The 20,263-nt window shown below is 44.5% G+C and overlaps 1 protein-coding gene across 1 annotated transcript in view; it reads right to left on the reverse strand.

Moving 5' to 3' along the window:
* Positions 1-1,666: 1,666 nt before the first annotated feature.
* Positions 1,667-20,263, reverse strand: part of hpca (hippocalcin) — a 75,730-nt gene continuing 57,133 nt past the window's right edge. The window contains exons 3-4 of the mRNA XM_042310428.1: positions 4,064-4,169; positions 1,667-3,919 (exon numbers count right to left, since the gene is read on the reverse strand). Coding sequence (XP_042166362.1) covers positions 3,825-3,919; positions 4,064-4,169 — 201 coding nt within the window. The 3' untranslated portion in view covers positions 1,667-3,824. The remainder of the gene's footprint in view (positions 3,920-4,063; positions 4,170-20,263) is intronic.

Consider the following 20,263-nt stretch of genomic DNA (forward strand, 5'->3'; position numbering starts at 1 on the left):
GGGTCTCCACTAGAGACATCCTGGACCCAGCCCTCATTGCCGACTTCCACCGCCGACACCCCGGTCAACCAGGCATGCGCCCAGGCAGGATAATAGGTGGCGCCCCTAGAGGGGGGGTACTGACCCACCCTGATCTGTTTCACCAGTCCTTGTGCTTGTCTCCACCCCCCTCCAGGTGTCACACATCTTCCCCATGATCCCCTGTGTATTTATACCTGTGTTTTCTATCTGTCTGTGCCAGTTCGTCTTGATTGTCAAGTCAACCAGCGTTTTTCTCTCAGCTCCTGTTCTTCCCAGACTCTGTTTTTCTCATCCTCCTGGTTCTGACCCTTGCCTGTCCTGACGCTTGCCTGTCCCCGACCTGCCTTTTGACCATTCTGCCTGCCCCTGACCTTGAGCCTGCCTGCTGCCATGTACTGTTTTGGACTCTGACCTGGATATTACCGCTTGCCTGTCCCCAACCTGCCTTTTGCCTACCCCTTGAACTATAATAAATATCAGAGCTCAAACCATCTGCCTCTCGTGTCTGCATCTGCGTCTCGCCTTGTGTCGTTATACTGTTGGAAAAGCAATCCAGGTGAAGCTGGTTGAGAGAATGCCAAGAGTGTGCAAAGCTGTCATCAAGGCAAAGGGTGGCTACTTTGAAGAATCTAAATTCAAAAAAATATTTGGATTTGTTTAACAGGTTTTTTTGGTTACAACATGATTCCATATGAGCTATTTCATAGTTTTGATGATGTCTTCACTATTATTCTACAATGCAGAAAATAGTCTAAATAAATAAAAACCCTTGAATGAGGTGGTGTGCCCAAACTTTTGACAGGTACTGTATTTATATCGCTACATAATATTAATGGTATTGATATATATACATTTGAATGTGTATTACCCTACAATGGCCCTCAGGATCTCGTCACTGTATTTTTGTGCATTCAAATTGCCGTTGATAAAATGCATTTGGTGTTCATTGTCTGTAGCTTATGCCAGACCATACGACGCCATACACATGGTCTGCAGTTGTGAGGCCGGTTGGACATAGTGCCGAATTCTTTAAAATGACTTAAGAGGTTGCTTATGGTAGAGAAATTAACATTATTGGTTACATACACGTGGTTAGCAGATGTTGTTGCGGGTGTAGTGAAATGCTTGGCATGCTGACCGCAGGATTGTCCACCAGAGCTGTTGCCAGATAAATAAAATTTTGATTTGAATTGCACTCTTCCTCAACTTAAGACATCTGTGGCATTGTGTTGTGTGACAAAACTGCACATTTTAGAGTGGCCTTTTATTGTCCCTAGCACAAGGTGCACCTGGGTAATGATCATGCTGTTTAATCAGCTTCTTGATATGCCACACCTGTCAGTTGGGTGGATTATCTTGGCAAAGGAGAAATGCTCAAATGACAAATTTTGGTTACTGGCCAAGCGCTCTAACCCCTAGGCTACCTGCCGCCCCTTGGCTACCTGCCTCCCCTAGGCTACCTGCCGCCCCTAGGCTACCTGCCGCCCCTTGGCTACCTGCCGCCCCTAGGCTACCTGCCGCCCCTAGGCTACCTGCCGCCCCTAGGCTACCTGCCGCCCCTAGGCTACCTGCCTCCCCTAGGCTACCTGCCGCCCCTAGGCTACCTGCCGCCCCTAGGCTACCTGCCGCCCCTAGGCTACCTGCCGCCCCTAGGCTACCTGCCGCCGCATTTATATTTTTGTTCAGTATATAGTAAAGAACAACAAACAAACATGTTGATATGTTACACCGTGTCACAGAATGTGTGATAGGATAAGTTAGTCTGCATGTGTATTGTCCTTACAATGGATATTTAAGCAATTCAGGGACCCAGCCAGTGGCATACATTTCACTGTGTGGATATTTAAGCATTTCAGGGACCCAGCCAGTGGCATACATTTCACTGTGTGGATATTTAAGCATTTCAGGGACCCAGCCAGTGGCATACATTTAACTGTGTGGATATTTAAGCATTTCAGGGACCCAGCCAGTGGCATACATTTCACTGTGTGGATATTTAAGCATTTCAGGGACCCAGCCAGTGGCATACATTTCACTGTGTGGATATTTAAGCATTTCAGGGACCCAGCCAGTGGCATATATTTAACTGTGTGTGGTGTAATCTGAAACCTGTGAACACTACTGGTGTTAGAGATAGATGATGATGATAGATTTGTGTTTCTCTAAAAAGGAGAGCTGTTGCCCTGTGAGTCTAGTTGAAGCAGAGGAGGATATAGACAGATAAATGCATAGCAACATGTGTGGTCCTCTCTGTTTTCAATACGATCCTACAATAAATATGATTATATTGTACACATCATTCTATCATGTTTGCAGTCAAAATATTCCAAACATTTATAATTCAAAATCTTAAAGTGAAAATGTTTCATTGCTGCAAAATGCCACAATATTTTGTCACTATGTCAAATGTTATAATAAATCTTCTAGCTACCTCTTTTCGCTCATACACTCTCTCTTCCATCTACAGTAGGGGAGATCAATAGCTTCCATCTATAGTAGGGGAGATCAATAGCTTCCATCTACAGTAGGGGAGATCAATAGCTTCCATCTACAGTAGGGGAGATCAATAGCTTCCATCTGGTGTCATGTTTCTCCAATACTTTTCTCCCTCCTTTCAGTTCAGTTCCTCATGGCAGAATTGTGTTTCTTGGCTTTAAGTAGAAACAGCCCTTCACCACTGATCTTGGATCAAAATAGTAAACCTTGATCCTAACTGTAACCATTAGAATAAAATGAATGTCTATGATGGTCCAGTATGTGTTGGTCTAGTATGTGATGGTCTAGTATGTGGTGGTCCAGTATGTGATGGTCTAGTATAATGTTCCAGTATGTGATGGTCCAGTATGTGATGGTCCAGTATAATGGTCCAGTATGTGATGGTGCAGTATGTGATGGTCCAGTATGTGATGGTCTAGTATGTGATGGTCCAGTATGTGATGGTCCAGTATGTGATGGTCTAGTATAATGTTCCAGTATGTGATGGTCCAGTATGTGATGGTCCAGTATAATGGTCCAGTATGTGATGGTCCAGTGTGTGATGGTCCAGTGTGTGATGGTGCAGTATGTGGTGGTCTAGTATGTCATGGTCTAGTATGTGATGGTCTAGTATGTGATGGTCCAGTATAATGGTCTAGTATGTGATGGTGCAGTATGTGATGGTCCAGTATGTGATGGTCCAGTATGTGATGGTCCAGTATAATGGTCCAGTATGTGATGGTGCAGTATGTGATGGTGCAGTATGTGATTGTCCAGTATGTGATGGTCTAGTATGTGATGGTCTAGTATGTGATGGTCCAGTATAATGGTCTAGTATGTGATGGTGCAGTATGTGATGGTCCAGTATGTGATGGTCCAGTATGTGATGGTCTAGTAGGTGATGGCCCAGTATGTGACCGTGCAGTTTGCGATGGTCCAGTATGTGATGGTCCAGTATAATGGTCCAGTATAATGGTCCAGTATGTGATGGTCCAGTATGTTGTGGTCCAGTATGTGATGGTCTAGTATGTGATGGTCCAGTATGTGATGGTCCAGTATGTGATGGTCTAGTATGTGATGGTCCAGTATGTGATGGTCCAGTATGTGGTGGTCCAGTATGTGATGGTCCAGTATGTGGTGGTCCAGTATGTGATGGTCCAGTATGTGATGGTCCAGTATGTGATGGTCCAGTATGTGGCTCCTCTGCTTGGGTCCAATTTGATCTGCTCAATGTCGATCTGTTGTGCTGTTAGTCACTACTGGGTGAATGAAGGAGAATGCTTTGACCTGAATAAATAATACTAGATGCCTGCAGACAGTAGGTTGTTCTACTGCCCTACGCTGCTGGGATCACACTGCAGCAGCCGCACGATAGACGGATCGTTCTTTGCTCCCTCAACAAACTCCTCCAGAGACAGTTTACCTGAAGAACACAATGAGTAAAATGACAGTTAGTGTCAGTTGGTGTCAGTTGGTGCACAAACAGTAGGATGGAAACAGGGAGGAAGTGGATAAGGCCTGGAGGAGGATTTGGGAGTGAATTGAAATTTGATAGCTAGGTACTTACCATCACGATTTGTGTCCATCTGCCTGAAGATTTTGTCTGTGCGTTTCTCAGGTGTCGACTCATCCTCCGGCATTTTCATTACAGATGAAACCATCTTGTAGATCGCCTGGAGACAGGTATAGAGAGAGGGGGTATGAGAAGCCAACCTCCACATTACATGATCTTATGTTATAACCTGAGCTAGTTCACCAGACATCTCTGAGAAATGGCAGGGCTCCAGAGAACTTCTCTGCCTTGGTATCTGATTACTGGTTGTTAGAAGTACAGATTAAAATACAACTTTATAGGCATCTCTCTCTCTCTCTCTCTCTCTCTCTGTCTCTCTGTCTCTCTCTGCCTCACTCTCAATTTCTGTCTCCTGTCTCTCTCTCTCTGTCTCTCTCTCTCTGTCTCTCTCTCTGTCTCTCTCTCTCTCTCTCTGTCTCTCTCAGTCTCTCTCTATGTCTGTCTCTCTCTCTCTCTCTCTCTCTCAGTCTCTGTCTCTGTCTCTGTCTCTGTCTTTGCCTCGCTATTGATCTCTGTCTCTCTCTCTCTCCCCCCCTCTCTCTCTCTCTCTCAGTCTCTGTCTCTGTCTCTGTCTCTGTCTCTCTCTCAATTCAATTCAATTCAATTCAAGAGCTTTATTGGCATGGGAAACATGTGTTAACATTGCCAAAGCAAGTGAGGTAGATAATATATAAAGTGAATATACAAAGTGAAATAAACAATACAAATTAACAGTAAACATTACACATACAGAAGTTTCAAAACAATAAAGACATTACAAATGTCATATTATATATACAGTGTTTTAACAATGTACAAATGGTTAAAGTACACAAGGGAAAATAAATAAACATAAATATGGGTTGTATTTACAATGGTGTTTGTTCTTCACTGGTTGCCCTTTTCTTGTGGCAACAGGTCACAAATCTTGCTGCTGTGATGGCACATTGTGGAATTTCACCCAGTAGATATGGGAGTCTCTCTCTCTCTGAATCTCTCTCTGTAACTCTCTCTGTCTCTGTCTCTCTCTCTCTCTCTGTCTCTCTCTCTGTAACTCTCTCTGTAACTCTCTCTGTAACTCTCTCTCTCTCTCTGTCTCACTCTCTGTAACTCTCTCTGTCTCTCTCTCTGTAACTCTCTCTGTCTCTCTCTCTAACTCTCTCTCTGTCTCTCTCTCTCTGTCTGTGTCTGTAACTCTCTCTCTCTGTGTCTCTCTCTCTGTAACTCCCTCTCTGTCTCACTCTGTCTTACACTGATGAGATGAGCCTGTCTCACTCCGTCTCAGACTAAGGAGATGAGCCTGTCTCACTGTCTCAGACTGAGGAGATGAGCCTGTCTCACTCTGTCTCAGACTGAGGAGATGAGCCTGTCTCACTCTGTCTCAGACTGAGGAGATGAGCCTGTCTCACTCTGTCTCAGACTGAGGAGATGAGCCTGTCTCACAAGTGGCAAATACATCCAGTGTTAGTGAGATGACTCTATTCGTCTCTAACTTAGTTGACCTGATAGATCTAAGTGATATTACGTGATAGAATGTGACAGACATGAAGTGATATTGATTAACTATGCCTACTAATGATACAGGCAGTGATCACTGACATTGGTTTACCTGCTTCCTAACCAGTCCATTTACTGCAGGGCTGTCAATCCAATGTATATATGAAGCGCTTTCTACCCCCCCGTGTGCTGTTGTTGTAATGTGAACATTTACCAGCAGTGCTTCAGTCAGCATCAGTGGTATAGAAGTAGGTTTTTGGGGTATCTGTACTTTACTATTTATTTTTTGGACTACTTTTACTTTACTACATTCATAAAGAAAATTATGTACTTTTTACTCCATACCTTTTCTCTGACATCCAAAAGTACTTTGAATGCTTAGCAGGACAGGAAATTGGTCCAATTCACACACTTATTAAGAGAACATCCCTGGTCATCCCTAATGCCTCTAATCTGGTTACTCACTAAACACACTTGCTTAGTTTGTAAATTATGTCTGAGTGTTGGAGTGTGCGCCTGGCTACCCATAAGTAAATAAAAAAAAACAGGAAAATGTGGCCATCTGGTTAGCTTAATATTAGGTTTTAGAAATGATTTATACTTTTACATTTACCTTTGATACTTAAGTTCATTTTAGCAATTACATTTACTTTTGATACTTAAGTATATTTTAAACCAAATCATTTTACTCAAGTAGTATTTTACTGGGTAACTTTTACTTTTACTCAAGTCATATTTTATTAAGGCATCTTTACATTTACTCAAGTATGACAGTTGGGTACTTTTTCCACCATTGGTCAGCTTATGAAGCAACTGCTGTCTATCAGGACTTCAATGGAGCTTTTGTGTCGGGCAGCTTAGATAAGAGTAAGGCTCTGCTGTGTCTATCTCAACCTAACCGTCTTCTGTGTCTAGCTGATGATGGATAGATAGAGGAGGTATCAGTCAGACTCAGAAAGTGATGTCTCCATGCCTGAGACCTGAAGTACCTGTCGTCCCCCCTTACATATACCCCTAACCCTAACCCTAACCCTACACATAGAGGCTTGGAGGGAATACTGTAGCCCATAAATACTCTCATTCTATAGGATCTCATAGAGGCTTGGAGGGAATACTGTAGCCCATAAATGCTCTCATTCTACAGGATCTCAAGTGATGATTTGTCTTCTCTAATAGAGTATTGTGTGCTGTGCCTAGTTCAGGGTACATTTACCTAGTTAGAGGGGAATCTACCCAGTTACAGGGGAATCTACCAAGTTCCAGGGTCTCTACCTAGTTCCAGGTGAATCTACCCAGTTCCAAGAGAATCTACCAAGTTCCAGGGGCCTCTACCTTGTTCCAGGTGAATCTACCCAGTTCCAAGGGAATCTACCAAGTTCCAGGGGCCTGTACCTTGTTCCAGGTGAATCTACCCAGTTCCAAGGGAATCTACCAAGTTCCAGGGGCCTGTACCTTGTTCCAGGTGAATCTACCCAGTTCCAAGGGAATCTACCAAGTTCCAGGGGCCTGTACCTTGTTCCAGGTGAATCTACCCAGTTCTAGGTGAATCTACACTACCGTTCAAAAGTTTGGGGTCACTTAGAAGTGTCCTTGTTTTTGTAAGAAAAGCACATTTTAGTCCATTAAAATAACATCAAATTGATCAGAAATACAGTGTAGACATTGTTAATATTGTAAATGACTATTGTAGCTGGAAACGACTGATTTTTATATTGTATTGGATAGAAAACACTCTAAAGTTTCCAAATCTGTTAAAATAATGTCTGTGAGTATAACATAACTGATATGGCAGACAAAAACCCGAGGACACTCCCTCCAGAATTTTCTTTTTCAGCTCATCCCTGATTACTATGGCTGTCAATGGGAATATAAATGGAATACCTCCCAGATTGCAGCTCCTAGGGCTTCCACTAGATATCAACAGTCTTTAGAAAGAGTTTCAGGCTTGTTTTTTGAAAAATGAGCCAGAATTTGTAGTTTTAGTAAGTGGCTCCCATTTTGTCTGTCTTGTTTGTTGCGTGTTCCGGTGAGGGCGTGTACTTTGTTATTTATCTCCGGTAATGGTCTCCGGTATTCTCCGTCTTAAATTTTATTGTTTATTTACATATTAGGGTACCTGAGGATTGATTTGGAATGATGTTTGATATGTTTGGAAGAAGTTTATTGATAACTTACGGGATTCATTTGTATGCATTTTGAACGAGGGAAACCAGTGGATTAGTGAGTCAAGCGTGCCAATGAAACTGACTTTTTTGGGGATATAAAGAAGGACTTCATCGAACAAAAGGACCATTTGTTATGTAGTTGGGACCCTTGTGATTGCAACCAGATGAAGATCTTCAAAGGTAAGTGATTTATTTTATCGCTATTGCTGACTTTCGTGAAGCCTTTTTGGAATCTGACAAAGCGGCAGGATTAACAAGAAGTTAAGCTCAAATCAAATCAAATCAAATCAAATCAAATTTAATTTGTCACATACACATGGTTAGCAGATGTTAATGCGAGTGTAGCGAAATGCTTGTGCTTCTAGTTCCGACAATGCAGTAATAAAAAGCAAGTAATCTAACTAACAATTCCAAAAAAAAACTACTGTCTTATACACAGTGTAAGGGGATAAAGAATATGTACATAAGGATATATGAATGAGTGATGGTACAGAGCAGCATAGGCAAGATACAGTAGATGATATCGAGTACAGTATATACATATGAGATAAGTATGTAAACCAAGTGGCATAGTTAAAGTGGCTAGTGATACATGTATTTAAATGATGTATGACACTTGTATTTTCATGAATGTTTTATATTACGATTTTTGTAATTTGAATTTCTCGCTCTGCAATTTCACCGGATGTTGGCCAGGTGGGATGCTAGAAGTTAATCTTTTCGTTTTATTGGCCAGTCTGAGATATGGCTTTTTCAACAAGTAAATAAATAAAAATCCCTGATGTCTCTCAAGAAGGATATCATCATCCTGAGCTCGTCTACTTTATTATCCAGAGACTGAACATTAGCGAGTAATATACTCGGAAGCTGTGGATGGCATGTGTAGAGAAATGCTATTTCTTATGCAGGTGACCAAACTATTGTTAATACAGGGCTACAACTCAAAGTAAAGCCTGTGGGGTCCCCTACAGGATAGCTCCCGCATTACACTAATTGCCAAAACCAGCGCACACACACATAATCTCCTTTGTAGCTGAACATTGTGTGCCCGAAGAGGATTCTACGATGACGGACAGACAACTGAGCCAATGGCGGAAGACTACAGACTACACCCCAGCTGAACCAATCCAAAGATCCGATCTTCCAGAATCAACCTACTTTCTGTTCTATATATAAGTGGTGCACTGATTGTAACGGTCTCTTTGCCTGCAGTTCCGTATGAACCAGCGGAGGAGCCGTAATTACGCTGTTCTAGATATCTTCACTCTGAATAAACTGTCGCTTGTCATACAATTTACCACCTTGTCTGAATCGATCCTTGACCGACTCGCCCGTCTACATATCTAATTTCTAACACATGCACGCCTCCTGAGTTGGACTAAAAGTCCACTCTGAATACATCTTCTTCGCCAGCGGTGGTTTGGAGCTTTTTTCCGTCTGTAGGTAATAACACAAAAGATTTCCTTGGCTAATAATGTAAGAAGTGACACACAAAAAACTAAAATAGCTTAGGAGCAAGAAAGCAGAGGTGCCATATCTGTCGTCACAATCTAACTAGTTCATGGGGAATCTTCCTAGTTTCAGATGGATCTACCCAGTTCAAGGCCAGGCAGCAGGCTATTAGCCAGCCTGCCAGCTTAGTGGAGTCTGCCACTAGCACAGTCAGTGTAGTCATCTCAGCTATCCTCATTGAGACCGTGTCTGTGCCTCAATCTAGGCAGGGCAAAACTAAACATTGTGATATTCACCTAAGCAATCTCTCTGGAGTGAAGACCTTCTACATTCCTGTCATTATTGAAAGAGATTGTGATATCTCAAAATAGGGCTACTTACTGTTAGATCCCTCACTTCCAAGGCAGTCATGGTCAATGAACTAATCACTGATCATAATCTTGATGTGATTGGCTTGACTGAAGCATGGCTCAAGCTTGATGAATTTACTCTGTTAAATGAGGACTCTCCTCCTGGTTACACTATTGACCATATCCCCCGCACATCCCGCAAAGGTGGAGGTGTTGCTAACTACAGCAAATGTCAATAATAAAATAGAAATGACTGTGTTTTCGTCTTTTGAGCTGCTAGTCATGAAATCTATGCAGCATACTCAATCACTTTTTTTAGTTACTGTATACAAGCCTTCTGGGCCATATACAGTGTTCCTCACTGAGTTCCCTGAATTCCTATCAGACCTTGTAGTCACGGTAGATAATATTCACATTTTTGGGGACTTCAGTATTCACAAAGTCCACAGACCCACTCCAAAGGCTTTCGGAGCCATCATCGACTCAGTGGGTTTTGTCCAACATGTCTCCGGACCTACTCACTGCCACAGTCATACGCTGGACCTAGTTTTGTCATATGGAATAGATATTGTGGAGCTAAATGTTTTTTCTCATAATCCTGGACTATTGGACCACCATTTTAGTACGTTTCCAATCACAACAAATAATCTGCTCAGATCCCAACCAAGGATCTGTCACGTATACTCCCTCTCCGGTGCTTGAGGATACCAGTCTCATTATTATTACGCACACCTGTCACCATTGTTACAGGCACCAGCGTCTCATCAGACTCACCTTCCTGATTACCTTCCCTATAACTGTCACTCCCTTTGGTTCTTTCCTTAGGCGTTATTGGCTCTGTTTCGGTTTCATGGCTGTATGCTTTCGTGTTTCTTGTTTTGTTCCATGTTCATTTATTTATTATTAAATTATTCACTCCCTGTACTTGCTTCCCGACTCCCAGCGTACATGTTACAGAATAATGCCTCACCAAAGGGGAGCATCAGTGAGTGTTTTTTGTTTTTTGTATTGTAGGTGACGTCAGGACCGGGTTTCGCTACAGGAGCTACCACGGATGCCTCAGCTGGCTCGCCGGGCTTCCATTCCTCAGCTGGCTCGTCAGGTTTACAAGACTCGGTTGGCTCGACAGGTTCCCGCGCCTCAGCAGAAGCGATCGGACCGATCCTGGTCCCCGGGACCGTCCCTCTGGTCGGCATTCTTTGGCTGGAGCCGCGCATCAGGGAGGGGGTACTGTCACATATACTCCCTCTTGAGGTCACCAGTTTGCTTATTAGAATGCACACCGGTCACCATCGTTACACACACCAGCGCCTCCTCAGACTCACCTGGACTCCATCACCTTCCTGATTACCTTCCCTATAACTGTCACTCCCTTAGGTTCTTTCCCTAGGTGTTATTGACTCTATTTCGGTTTCATGTCTGTACGCTTTTTGTGTTTCTTGTTTTATTCCACGTTAGTTTACTTATTATTAAATGATTCACTCTCTGTACTTGCTTCCCGACTCCCAGTGTACACATTACAGGATCAGCAAAAACCAAGCTATAAATTCTCGGACAACCCAAAGATTCCTAGATACCCTTCCAGACTCCCTCCACCTACCCAAGGACGTCGGAGTACAAAAATCCACCTAACTGAAGATATATGTTTAACTTTGCATAATACCTTAGATGCAGTAGCACCCCTAAAACAAAAACATTTGTCACAAGAAATTATCTCCCTGATATACAGAAAAGCAAGCTTCCAGAAAATTGGAACGGAAATGGCGCTCCACCAAACTGGAAGTCTTCTGACTAGTTTGGAAAAACAGTACCGTACAATATCGAAGAGCCCTCACTGCTGCTCAAGAAAATTAGAACAATCCTAAAAATGTTTTTTTATACAGTAGCAAAGCTAACTAAAAAGCAACATTCCCCAAGAGAGGATGGCTTTCACTTCAGCAATGATGAATTCATGAACTTCTTAGACGAAAATCATGATCATTAGTAGGCAAATTACGGATTCCTCTTTGAATCTGTGTATTTCTCCAAAGTGCAGCTGTCCTGAGTCTGCCAGGACCTGCCATCAATGGAGACACTCAAGGTTTTTGATCCTGTATCTCTTGACACATTCATAAAAATAGTCATGGCCTCTAAACCTTGAAGCTCCAGATGTGTACCAAACTCACTAAAAGTAGAATGGTTACATGCTCCAAACAAACTGTGTTATTTCGTTCATTTTTTTGGTTTGTAACTTATTTTGTACATAATGTTGCTGCTACCGTCTCTTATTACCAAAAAGAGCTTCTGGACAGAACAGCGATTATTCACCATGAACTGGAAGAAGCTTTTTCCTTTAACGAGTCCGACGTGAAGGATATACAGCTTTCCCGGAAAGGGTGCCCAAATCTCTGTCATTTGCATGAATAGATGGAGAAAAATTAGGTCAAACTGACTTCTGAGAATTTGTAAGCGAGCAAGTAAACCCCCACTGCCATCTGTTCTATTGGCAAAGGTGCAATCATTGGAAAATAAAATGGATGACCTACAAGCAAGATCATCCCACCAACGGGACATTAAAGACTGTAACATCTTATGTTTCACTGAGTCGTGGCTGAACAACGACATGACTAACATACAGCTGGCATGTTATACACTGCATCAGCAGGATAGAACAGCAGCCTCTGGTAAAGACAAGGGGTGGCGGTCCATGTATATTTGTAAACAGCTGGTGCACAATATCTAAGGAAGTCTCGAGGTTTTGCTAGTTGAGGTAGAGTATCTCATAAGCTATAGACCACACTATCTTCCTACAGAGTTTTCAGTTGTATTTTTCATAGGTGTCTACATACCACCACAGACCGAAGATGGCACTAAGACCGCACTCAATGAGCTGTATACCACCATAAGTAAACAGGAAAATGCTCATCCAGAGGTGGCGATCCGAGTGGCCAGGGACTTCAATGCAGGAAAACTTAAACCCGTTATACCAAATTTCTACCAGCACGTTAAATGTGCAACCAGAGGGGAAAAAACTCAACATCATCTGAGGGAGAGAGACTTCAATACAGGACTAAGATTGAATCGTGCTTCACTGGCTCCGATGCTCATCGGATGTGGCAGGGCTTGCCAACTATTACAGACGACAAAGGGAATCACGGCCGAGAGCTGCCCAGTGACACGAGCCTACCAGACAAGGTAAATTACTTCTATGCTCGCTTCGAGGCAAGTAACTCTTAAACATGCATGAAAGCATTATCTGTTCTGGACGACTGTGTGGTCACGCTCTCTGCAGCCGATGTGAGTAAAACCTTTAAACAGGTCAACATTCACAAGGCCGCAGGGCCAGATGGATTACCAGGACGTGTACTCCAAGCATGCGCTGACCAACTGGCAAGTGTCTTCACTGACATTTTAAAACCTCTCCCTGTCGGAGTCTTTAATACCAACATGTTTCAAGCAGACCACCATAATCCCTGTGTCCAAGAACACTAAGGTAACCTGCCTAAATGAATACCGACCCATAGCAATCACATCTGTAGCCATGAAGTGCTTTGAAAGGCTAGTCATGGCTCACTTCAACACCATTATCCCAGGAACCCTAGACCCACTCTAATTTGCATACCGCCCTAACAGATCCACAGATGGTGCAATCTCTATTACATTCCACACTGCCCTTTCCCACCTGGACAAAAGGAACACCTATGTGAGAATGCTATTCATTGACTTCAGCTCAGCGTTCAACACCATAGTGCCCTCAAAGCTCATCACTAAGCTAAGGACCCTGGGACTAAACACCTCCCTCTGCAACTGGATCCTGGACGTCCTGACGGGCCGCTCCCAGGTGGTAAGGGTAGGTAACAACACATCCGCCTTGCTGATCCTCAACAATGTGGCCCCTCTGGGGTGCATGCTCAGTCCCCACCTGTACTCCCTGTTCATTCATGACTGCACGGCCAGGCACGACTCCAACACCATCATTAAGTTTGCCGACGACAAAAGAATGGTAGGCCTGATCACTGACAATGACAAGACAGCCTATGGGGAGGAGGTCAGAGACCTGGCCATGTGGTGCAAGGACAACAACCTCTCCCTCAATGTGATCAAGACAAAGGAGGTAATTGTGGTCTACAGGAAAAGGAGGACCGAGCACTCCCCCATTCTCATCGATGGGGCTGTAGTGCAGCAGGTTGAGAGCTTCAAGTTCCTTGGTGTTCACATCACCAACAAACTAACATGGTTCAAGCACACCAAGACAGTCTTGAAGAGGGCACGACAAACCCTATTCCCCCTCAGGAGACTGAAAAAGTTTGTCATTGGTCCCTATATCCTCAAAAGGTTCTACAGCTGCACCATTGATAGCATCCTGACTGGTTGCATCACTGCCTGGTATGGCAAATGCTCGGCCTCCGACTGCAAGGCACTACAGAGGGTAGTGCTAACGGCCCAGTATATCACTGGGGACAAGTTTCCTGGCATTCAAGAGATTTATATCAGGTGGTGTCAGAGGAAGGGCCAAAAAATTGGTTGTTACTGTGGGTATAGCCTACTATTATGGTGTTACTGTGGGTATAGACTACTATTATGGTGTTACTGTGGGTATAGTCTACCCCTATGTTGTTACTGTCGGTATAGACTACTATTATGGTGTTGCTGTGGGTATAGACTACTGTTATGGTTGTTACTGTGGGTATAGACTACTATTATGGTGTTACTGTGGGACTAGACTACACCTATGGTGTTACTGTGGGACTAGACTACCCCCATGGTGTTACTGTGGGTATAGACTACCCCTATGGTTTTATTGTGGGTATAGACTACCCCTATGGTGTGACTGTGGGACTAGACTACCTCTATGGTGTTACTGAGGGACTATAGTACCTCTATTGTGTTACTGTGGGACTACACGACCCCTATGGTGGTATTGTGGTTCTAGACTGCTGTTATGGTGTTACTGTGGGTATAGACCACCTCATGGTGTTACTGTGGGACTAGACTACCTCTATTGTGTTACTGTGGGACTAGACTACCCCTATGGTGTTACTGTGGGTATAGACTACTATTATGGTGTTACTATGGGACTAGACTACCACTATGGTGTTACTGTGGGACTAGACTACCCCTATGGTGTTACTGTGGTTCTAGACTGCTGTTATGGTGTTACTGTGGGTATAGACTACCTCATGGTGTTACCGTAGGTATAGACTACTATTATGGCGTTAATGTGGGCATAGACTACTATTATGGTGTTTCTGTGGGTATAGACTACCCCTATGGTGTTACTGTGGGTATAGACTACTATTATGGTGTTACTGTGTGACTGGACACCCACTATGGTGCTACTGTGGGTATAGACTACTATAATGGTGTTACTGTGGGACTAGTCTACCACTATGGTGTTACTATGGGACTAGACTACCCCTATGGTGTTACTGTGGGACTAGACTACCTATATGGTTGTTACTGTGGGACTAGACTACCCCTATGGTGTTACTGTGGGACTAGACTACCCCTATGGTTGTTACTGTGGGTATAGACTACCCCTATGGTGTTACTGAGGGACTAGACTACCTCTATGGCGTTACTGTGTGACTAGACTACCTCTATGGTGTTACTGTGGGACTAGAATACCTCTATGGTGTTACTGTGGGACTAGACTACCCCTGTGTTGTTACTTTCAGTTTAGACTACTATTATGGTGTTGCTGTGGGTATAGACTACTGTTATGGTTGTTACTGTGGGTATAGACTACTATTATGGTGTTACTGTGGGACTAGACTACCCCTATGGTGTTACTGTGGGACTAGACTACCCCCATGGTGTTACTGTGGGTATAGACTACCCCTATGGTGTTACTCTGGGTATAGACAACCCCTATGGTGTTACTGTGGGACTAGACTACCTCTATGGTGTTACTGAGGGACTATACTACCTCTATTATGTTACTGTGGGACTACACTACCCCTATGGTGTTACTGTGGTTCTAGACTGCTGTTATGGTGTTAAAATCAAATCAAATCAAATTTTATTTGTCACATACACATGGTTAGCAGATGTTAATGCGAGTGTAGCGAAATGCTTGTGCTTCTAGTTCCGACAATGCAGTAATAACGAGCAAGTAATCTAACTAACAATTCCAAAAAAAACTACTGTCATACACAGTGTAAGGGGATAAAGAATATGTACATAAGGATATATGAATGAGTGATGGTACAGAGCAGCATAGGCAAGATACAGTAGATGATATCGAGTACAGTATATACATATGAGATAAGTATGTAAACCAAGTGGCATAGTTAAAGTGGCTAGTGATACATGTATTACATAAGGATGCAGTCGATGATATAGAGTACAGTATCAACGTATGCATATGAGATGAACAATGTAGGGTAAGTAACATTATATAAGGTAGCATTGTTTAAAGTGGCTAGTGATATATTTACATCATTTCCCATCGATTCCCATGATTAAAGTGGCTGGAGTAGAGTCAGTGTCATTGACAGTGTGTTGGCAGTAGCCACTCAATGTTAGTGGTGGCTGTTTAACAGTCTGATGGCCTTGAGATAGAAGCTGTTTTTCAGTCTCTCGGTCCCAGCTTTGATGCACCTGTACTGACCTCGCCTTCTGGATGGCAGCGGGGTGAACAGGCAGTGGCTCGGGTGGTTGATGTCCTTGATGATCTTTATGGCCTTCCTGTAGCATCGGGTGGTGTAGGTGTCCTGGACGGCAGGTAGTTTGCCCCCGGTGATGCGTTGTGCAGACCTCACTACCCTCTGGAGAGCCTTACGGTTGAGGGCGGTGCAGTTGCCATACCAGGCGGTGATACAGCCCGCCAGGATGCTCTCGATTGTGCATCTGTAGAAGTTTGTGAGTGCTTTTGGTGACAAGCCGAATTTCTTCAGCCTCCTGAGGTTGAAGAGGCGCTGCTGCGCCTTCCTCACGATGCTGTCTGTGTGAGTGGACCAATTCAGTTTGTCTGTGATGTGTATGCCGAGGAACTTAAAACTTGCTACCCTCTCCACTACTGTTCCATCGATGTGGATAGGGGGGTGTTCCCTCTGCTGTTTCCTGAAGTCCACAATCATCTCCTTAGTTTTGTTGACTTTGAGTGTGAGGTTATTTTCCTGACACCACACTCCGAGGGCCCTCACCTCCTCCCTGTAGGCCGTCTCGTCGTTGTTGGTAATCAAGCCTACCACTGTTGTGTCGTCCGCAAACTTGATGATTGAGTTGGAGGCGTGCATGGCCACGCAGTCGTGGGTGAACAGGGAGTACAGGAGAGGGCTCAGAACGCACCCTTGTGGGGCCCCAGTGTTGAGGATCAGCGGGGAGGAGATGTTGTTGCCTACCCTCACCACCTGGGGGCGGCCCGTCAGGAAGTCCAGTACCCAGTTGCACAGGGCGGGGTCGAGACCCAGGGTCTCGAGCTTGATGACGAGCTTGGAGGGTACTATGGTGTTGAATGCCGAGCTGTAGTCGATGAACAGCATTCTCACATAGGTATTCCTCTTGTCCAGATGGGTTAGGGCAGTGTGCAGTGTGGTTGAGATTGCATCGTCTGTGGACCTATTTGGGCGGTAAGCAAATTGGAGTGGGTCAAGGGTGTCAGGTAGGGTGGAGGTGATATGGTCCTTGACTAGTCTCTCAAAGCACTTCATGATGACGGATGTGAGTGCTACGGGCGGTAGTCGTTTAGCTCAGTTACCTTAGCTTTCTTGGGAACAGGAACAATGGTGGCCCTCTTGAAGCATGTGGGAACAGCAGACTGGTATAGGGATTGATTGAATATGTCCGTAAACACACCGGCCAGCTGGTCTGCGCATGCTCTGAGGGCGCGGCTGGGGATGCCGTCTGGGCCTGCAGCCTTGCGAGGGTTAACACGTTTAAATGTCTTACTCACTTCGGCTGCAGTGAAGGAGAGACCGCATGTTTCCGTTGCAGGCCGTGTCAGTGGCACTGTATTGTCCTCAAAGCGGGCAAAAAAGTTATTTAGTCTGCCTGGGAGCAAGACATCCTGGTCCGTGACTGGGCTGGGTTTCTTCCTGTAGTCTGTGATTGACTGTAGACCCTGCCACATACCTCTTGTGTCTGAGCCGTTGAATTGAGATTCTACTTTGTCTCTGTACTGGCGCTTAGCTTGTTTGATAGCCTTGCGGAGGGAATAGCTGCACTGTTTGTATTCAGCCATGTTACCAGACACCTTGCCCTGATTAAAAGCAGTGGTTCGTGCCTTCAGTTTCACACGAATGCTGCCATCAATCCACGGTTTCTGGTTAGGGAATGTTTTAATCGTTGCTATGGGAACGACATCTTCAACGCACGTTCTAATGAACTCGCACACCGTATCAGCGTATTCGTCAATGTTGTTGTCTGACGCAATACGAAACATCTCCCAGTCCACGTGATGGAAGCAGTCTTGGAGTGTGGAGTCAGCTTGGTCGGACCAGCGTTGGACAGACCTCAGCGTGGGAGCTTCTTGTTTTAGTTTCTGTCTGTAGGCAGGGATCAACAAAATGGAGTCGTGGTCAGCTTTTCCGAAAGGGGGGCGGGGCAGGGCCTTATATGCGTCGCGGAAGTTAGAGTAACAATGATCCAGGGTCTTTCCACCCCTGGTTGTGCAATCGATATGCTGATAAAATTTAGGGAGTCTTGTTTTCAGATTAGCCTTGTTAAAATCCCCAGCTACAATGAATGCAGCCTCCGGATAAATCGTTTCCAGTTTGCAGAGAGTTAAATAAAGTTCGTTCAGAGCCTGTGGGTTTAGACGACCTCATGGTGTTACTGTAGGTATAGACTACTATTATGGTGTTACTGTGGGACTAGACTACAACTATGGTGTTACTGTGGGTATAGTCTACTATTATGGTGTTACTATGGGACTAGACTACCACTATGGTGTTACTGTGGTTCTAGAATGCTGTTATGGTGTTACTGTGGGTATAGACTACCTCATGGTGTTACTGTAGGTATAGACTACTATTATGGCGTTAATGTGGGCATAGACTACTATTATGGTGTTTCTGTGGGTATAGACTACCCCTATGGTGTTACTGTGGGTATAGACTACTATTATGGTGTTACTGTGGGACTGGACTACCACTATGGTGCTACTGTGGGTATAGACTACTATAATGGTGTTACTGTGGGACTAGACTACCACTATAGTGTTACTATGGGACTAGACTACCCTTGTGGTGCTACTGTGGGTATAGACTACCCCTATGGTGTTACTGTGGGTATAGACTACCCCTATGGTGTTACTGTGGGACTAGACTACCCCTACGGTGTTACTGTGGGACTAGACTACCTATATTTTTGTTACTGTGGGACTAGACTACCCCTATGGTGTTACTGTGGGACTAGAGTACCCCTATGGTGTTACTGTGGGACTAGACTACCCCTACGGTGTTACTGTGGGACTAGACTACTATTATGGAGTTACTGTGGGTATAGACAACCCCTATGGTGTTACTGTGGGACTAGACTACTATTATGGTGTTACTGCGGGACAAGACTACCCTTATGGAGTTACTGTGGGTATAGACTACTATAATGGTGTTACTGTGGGACTGGACTACCACTATGGTGGTACTACGGGTGTAGACTACTATTATGTTGTTACTGTGGGACTAGACTACCCCTATGGTGTTACAATCCTCTTCACATGCCTCTTTCATCACCCCTGTCCAGGGCTGCTATTTTAAGTTGATCACTAAACATAATCCCATTCTCCAGTTGGGTTCATTAGTTTTATCTTCTTGTTAATTTGGTCAGAGCTCTGAGTCAGAGCTCTTTGACATCAGCTTTGAAAAATCTAGGAATCTGGCAGCCGGTCAGTCAGTTAGTTAGCTTTCCCTGTGATACAAGCAGGCTGATGGCAATCCACCTGGAACTGTTTAGATCCACCTGGAACTGTTTTGATCCACCTGGAACTGGGTAGATCCACCTGGAACTGGGTAGATCCACCTGGAACTGGGTAGATCCACCTGGGACTGTTTAGATCCACCTGGAACTGGGTAGATCCACCTGGGACTGTTTAGATCCACCTGGAACTGGATAGATCCATCGGGAACTGGGTAGATCCACCTGGGACTGTTTAGTTCCACCTGGAACTGGGTAGATCCACCTGGAACTGGGTAGATCCACCTGGAACTGGGTAGATCCACCTGGGACTGGGTAGATCCACCTGGAACTGGGTAGATCCACCTGGGACTGTTTAGATCCACCTGGAACTGGGTAGATCCACCTGGGACTGTTTAGATCCACCTGGAACTGGGTAGTTCCACCTGGAACTGGGTAGATCCACCTGGGACTGGGTAGATCCACCTGGAACTGGGTAGATCCACCTGGGACTGTTTAGATCCACCTGGAACTGGGTAGATCCACCTGGGACTGGGTAGATCCATCGGGAACTTTGTGGATAGATCCATCGGGAGTCTATAGATCCATCGGGAACCAGGAATCAATCAAATGTATTTATGCTTTTACATCAGCAGATGTCACAAAGTGCTATACAGAAACACAGCCTAAAACCCCAAACAGCAAGCAATGCAGGTGCAGAAGCACAGTGGCTAGGAAAAACTCCCTAGAAAGGCAGGATTTTAGGTAGAAACCTAGAGAGGAACCAGGCTCTGAGGGGTGGCCAGTCCTCTTCTAGCTGTGCTGGGTGGAGATTATAACAGTACATGGCCAAGATGTTCATAGATGACCAGCAGCGTCAGATAATAATAATCTCAGTGGTTGTAGAGGGTGCAACAGGTCAGCACCTCAGGAGT

The sequence above is a fragment of the Oncorhynchus tshawytscha genome, linkage group LG31, assembly GCF_018296145.1.
Source record: "Oncorhynchus tshawytscha isolate Ot180627B linkage group LG31, Otsh_v2.0, whole genome shotgun sequence".
Lineage (NCBI taxonomy): Eukaryota > Metazoa > Chordata > Actinopteri > Salmoniformes > Salmonidae > Oncorhynchus > Oncorhynchus tshawytscha.